Source organism: Bison bison, unplaced genomic scaffold, assembly GCF_000754665.1.
Source record: "Bison bison bison isolate TAMUID 2011002044 unplaced genomic scaffold, Bison_UMD1.0 scf7180017864240, whole genome shotgun sequence".
NCBI lineage: Eukaryota > Metazoa > Chordata > Mammalia > Artiodactyla > Bovidae > Bison > Bison bison.
In genome coordinates this window covers 665,737-669,912 of record NW_011494812.1, presented here as the reverse complement: position 1 = coordinate 669,912, position 4,176 = coordinate 665,737, and the positions used below count along the sequence as shown (strand labels likewise).

The following is a 4,176-nucleotide window of genomic DNA, read 5'->3' as shown; positions in this document are numbered from 1 at the left end:
TTTTCTTGGCTCCAAAATCACTACAGATGGTGACTGCAGCCATGAAATTAAAAGACGCTTACTCCTTGGAAGAAAAGTTATGACCAACCTAGATAGCATATTCAAAAGCAGAGACATTACTTTGCCAACAAAGGTTTGTCTAGTCAGGGCTACGGTTTTTCCTGTGGTCATGTATGGATGTGAGAGTTGGACTGTGAAGAAGGCTGAGTGCTGAAGAATTGATGCTTTTGAACTGTGGTGTTGGAGAAGACTCGTGAGAGTCCCTTGGACTGCAAGGAGATCCAACCAGTCCATTCTAAAGGAGATCAGCCCTGGGATTTCTTTGGAAGGAATGATGCTAAAGCTGAAACTCCAGTACTTTGGCCACCTCATGCGAAGAGTTGACTCATTGGAAAAGACTCTGATGCTGGGAGGGATTGGGAGCAGGAGCAGAAGGGGATGACAGAGGATGAGATGGCTGGATGGCATCACTGAATCGATGGACGTGAGTCTGAGTGAACTCCGGGAGGTGGTGATGGACAGGGAGGCCTCGCGTGCTGCGAATCATGGGGTCGCAAAGAGTCAGACACTACAAAGTGACTGATCTGTTCTGATCTGATCTGAATGTTAGAAATAATAATGCCACAAAAGCAGGCAGGGATTAGGTGATAAATCCTTGCTAACAGGGAATTCTTGACATCATCCTCTATGGAAAGTAGAGTCACTAGGAATTTTCCATGGATTTTCTGATCATTAAAAAACTCATGCTCTTCACCCTATTAATATTGACTCAACTCCTTTGTTTAGACTACTTGAAATGCTTCATCAATTATTCAGTGTTATTAGCTGCCTTGAAGAGAATAAATAGATATAGCATTCAGGGTATAAATTTGGAGGCTATGATAGGATAATATTAAAATAGCATAAACATACATAGGAAGGAAACTCCATAATAAGCTTTCAATCTCAAACAAGGGAAGAACAGAACAACCCCAAGTAAAGGCAAAGCCATTTCAACATGTAGATTGAGCTGGGAGTGAAAGAATCAGGAAACAAAAAGGGGCACTAAAGTTTGTTGTAGAATGAAAGGGACCAAGGTTATCTGTTGTCTTCAGGAAAGGGAGAACTGATAACAGGAGGGGTAGAGAATAGATAATTATCTTTTCTTCTATTCTTTGAACTAAATAGCTTGGTTGCATCTTTGCTCTCATTAACTGATATATTTGTTTTTGAATGACTAATCTTTACAGGAATGAAATAAAATGAAATTTATTCTAGAAATGAATTATATTTTCATGTCTGCATGGCCTTCTTAGAGTATTACTCATGGCAGATAACCAGAATATCTTAACTTCTTTGAGTCCCATTCTTTTCATATGAAAACTGTCATTTAAATAAAAAATATTTGAAAGCACATTTTACTTGGCACATAAAAGGCTTACAATTAACTGAACAGTTGTAAAGACTAGTTCTTTAATTAACAGGATATGAAGTCTGGACCATTGCTCTTCGAAGAGCTGATTTGAATTCCTTATTTCTTAGACTGTAAATCATTGGATTGAACAATGGAGTGAGGATTGTATAAGACACAGATATTAGGGCATCTTGACTTGAAGAGTAATTGGATTTGGGCCTTAAGTAGATGAAAGAGGCACAACCATAATGAACAGTTACCACAATGAGATGGGAGGCACAGGTAGAGAAGGCCCTGTATCTTCCAACAGAGGATGAGATTTTTAGAATGGCAGAGATGATGCGGATGTAGGAGACCAGGATAAGTAACAGGGGAATAATCAAGGCAAATACACCAAGCATGAATATGACCAACTGACTGAGACGAGAGTGATGAGATGCCAGCTTGAGGACAGGAGAGATATCACAGAAGAAGTGATGGAGCTGATTGGAGGAGTGGAATGGCAGGTGAAATACTAGTGAGGTGGTGACCAGTGACACAGTGAAGCCACAGGCACAGGCAGCGGCCACTAGTCCCAAACACATCCCATAACCCATGAGCACTGTATAGTGCAAAGGGTCACAGATGGCCACATAGCGATCATAACCCATGACTGCCAGCAGGAAAGAGTGAGAGCAACCTAGAAAGAGGAAGGAAAACATCTGGATAGCACAACCTAGAAAAGAAATGGTCTTCTTCTGGGCCAGCAGATCAACCAGCATCTTAGGTACAATGATGAAGGTGTAACAAGTCTCAAAACAGGAGAGTACAGCAAGGAAGAAGTACATGGGGGTGTGGAGGGCTCTGTCCAGCACAATGGTGGAGATGATGATGGCATTGGTGCTCAGGGTGAAGAGGTAGACCACCAAGAAGACAGCAAAGAGTAGCTGCTGCAGCCCAGCCAGAAATGAGAAGCCAAGGAAGACAAACTCTCTCACCAAGGTCTCATTGACCCACTCCATGGTCACTGCAATACAGGAGAGCCAGAGCCCGAGGCCAGAATTCAGAGATGAAGATGTGCATGGGTAACTGAGCACAAAGTCTTCAGGTGGCAGGCATCTCCAAATGGTTGATGGAACTCATTGATTCCCTCTAAAAAACACCTGCCAAAATAAGAATTAAGGCTAAATGTGGAACAGAGTAACTGACAACCAATTAATAGACTTTTTGCCAAGACCAATAACATGTTATCTCTCTAGCTAAGGATTAAAGAGTTACCTGAAATTATTTATCCCTGTACTTATGAATTACTATGTTTTTCTTGCTCACTACAAGCCAAAGGAATGTAGCTCTCCAAAGGTGAAAAACATGTTAAACTTCAACTATCTGAGCTTGATCAGAAAGTAGAATAAAGAATGAGATGTTTAGACACAGTAGGTGAACTTTAGATAACCAACCACAAAATGGGAAGGGACAGGAAGAATTAGATGATCTCTGAATAAAAGTGTGGGGAGATTTGTATCATTGACAGCTTGTTATAAGATTAGTGGTAAGACTATCATATACCTTATGTCAGTTACTCATTATGACAATTTTATGTCAAATTTTATGTCAATAGACAAAAGAATATGAAAAAGAAAAAAAAATAGTTTTCAGACCAACTAGGAACATTGCCAGAAGTTCCACAACCTAGAGCACTGAGCAAGAGTGGAACAGAAAATAACATTAATTTAAAGAAAAGTTTCTCCTTTTTCTAGGAAAAGAATCATCAGACTGTTAAAAAGAATCTCATGTACTTTGTGGCATTTTAAACACACTTCACCTTCCCCCATTCTAAGATGCCTCAGGAAAATAGAGCTTTGCAAAAATGTCATACAGAGTGACAGAGAATGAGACAATTGGACAGTTTTCCAGGATTACAACTCCTAATCAAATCACAAGCTTTATATATTTTTCATATGGTTATGACAATAAGATTCCTTTTTAATATTCTGCTACTACATCCAGTTTGCAAACTGCTATTTTAAATTCATTTTTAGGGCTTATATCAGATATTTTTATCATGGGTGTATTCCCCAACTGTTAAAGCCTAAGAAGCAAATAAAATGCTTCTTGGGTACAAAATCATTTAGCATTTATTGGTTGTAACTAGCCTTTGTTTATGCACTTTTCAGTATATTTAAACTTTTACATCATTTTGTGTTGAGGAATTACTTGCATCCACTACCAGAAATTTTTGTTTTTGCATTTTTTATGACAATAGCAAATCTTGACTTTCTAGACCTTAAGTCAGGCAATCGGAAATTTCTGAAAAGATATGTTTTTTTCTTTCTCAATTACTATAAATTGATCATAAACTTAGTAGATGTAATGATTTGAAGTTAATATTAAGATATACATGCTAATTTTAAAGTCCTTTAACACAAATGACAGGGAATTTTTTTTTTATTCTGTAACTGTAGAGGTATTTTTATTACATATAAAGAATGTAAATATATGTATATCACCATTATATACATATATATACATATATAGGAGAATGCAATGGCACCCTACTCCAGTACTCTTGCCTGGAAAATCCTATGGGCGGAGGAGCCTGGTAGGCTGCAGTTCATGGGGTCACGAAGAGTCGGACACGACTGAGCGACTTCACTTTCACTTTTCACTTTTATGCATTGGAGAAGGAAATGGCAACCCACTCCAATGTTCTTGCCTGGAGAATCCCAGGGATGGGGGAGCCTGGTGGGCTGCCATCTCTGGGGTCGCACAGAGTCGGACCTGACTGAAGCAACTTAGCAGTATAT

General features: G+C 39.0%; 1 protein-coding gene across 1 annotated transcript; it reads right to left on the bottom strand.

Moving 5' to 3' along the window:
- Positions 1 to 1,452: 1,452 nt before the first annotated feature.
- Positions 1,453 to 2,394, bottom strand: LOC104993532 (olfactory receptor 10K1). The gene has a single exon (XM_010846840.1). It carries the CDS (start codon positions 2,392 to 2,394, stop codon positions 1,453 to 1,455), a length of 942 nt encoding a protein of 313 aa, XP_010845142.1.
- Between the last annotated feature and the right edge of the window lie 1,782 nt (positions 2,395 to 4,176).

Excerpts from the sequence above, each read along its gene's own strand:
- LOC104993532 (XM_010846840.1), bottom strand. The coding sequence starts at position 2,394 with ATGGAGTGGGTCAATGAGACCTTGGTGAGAGAGTTTGTCTTCCTTGGC.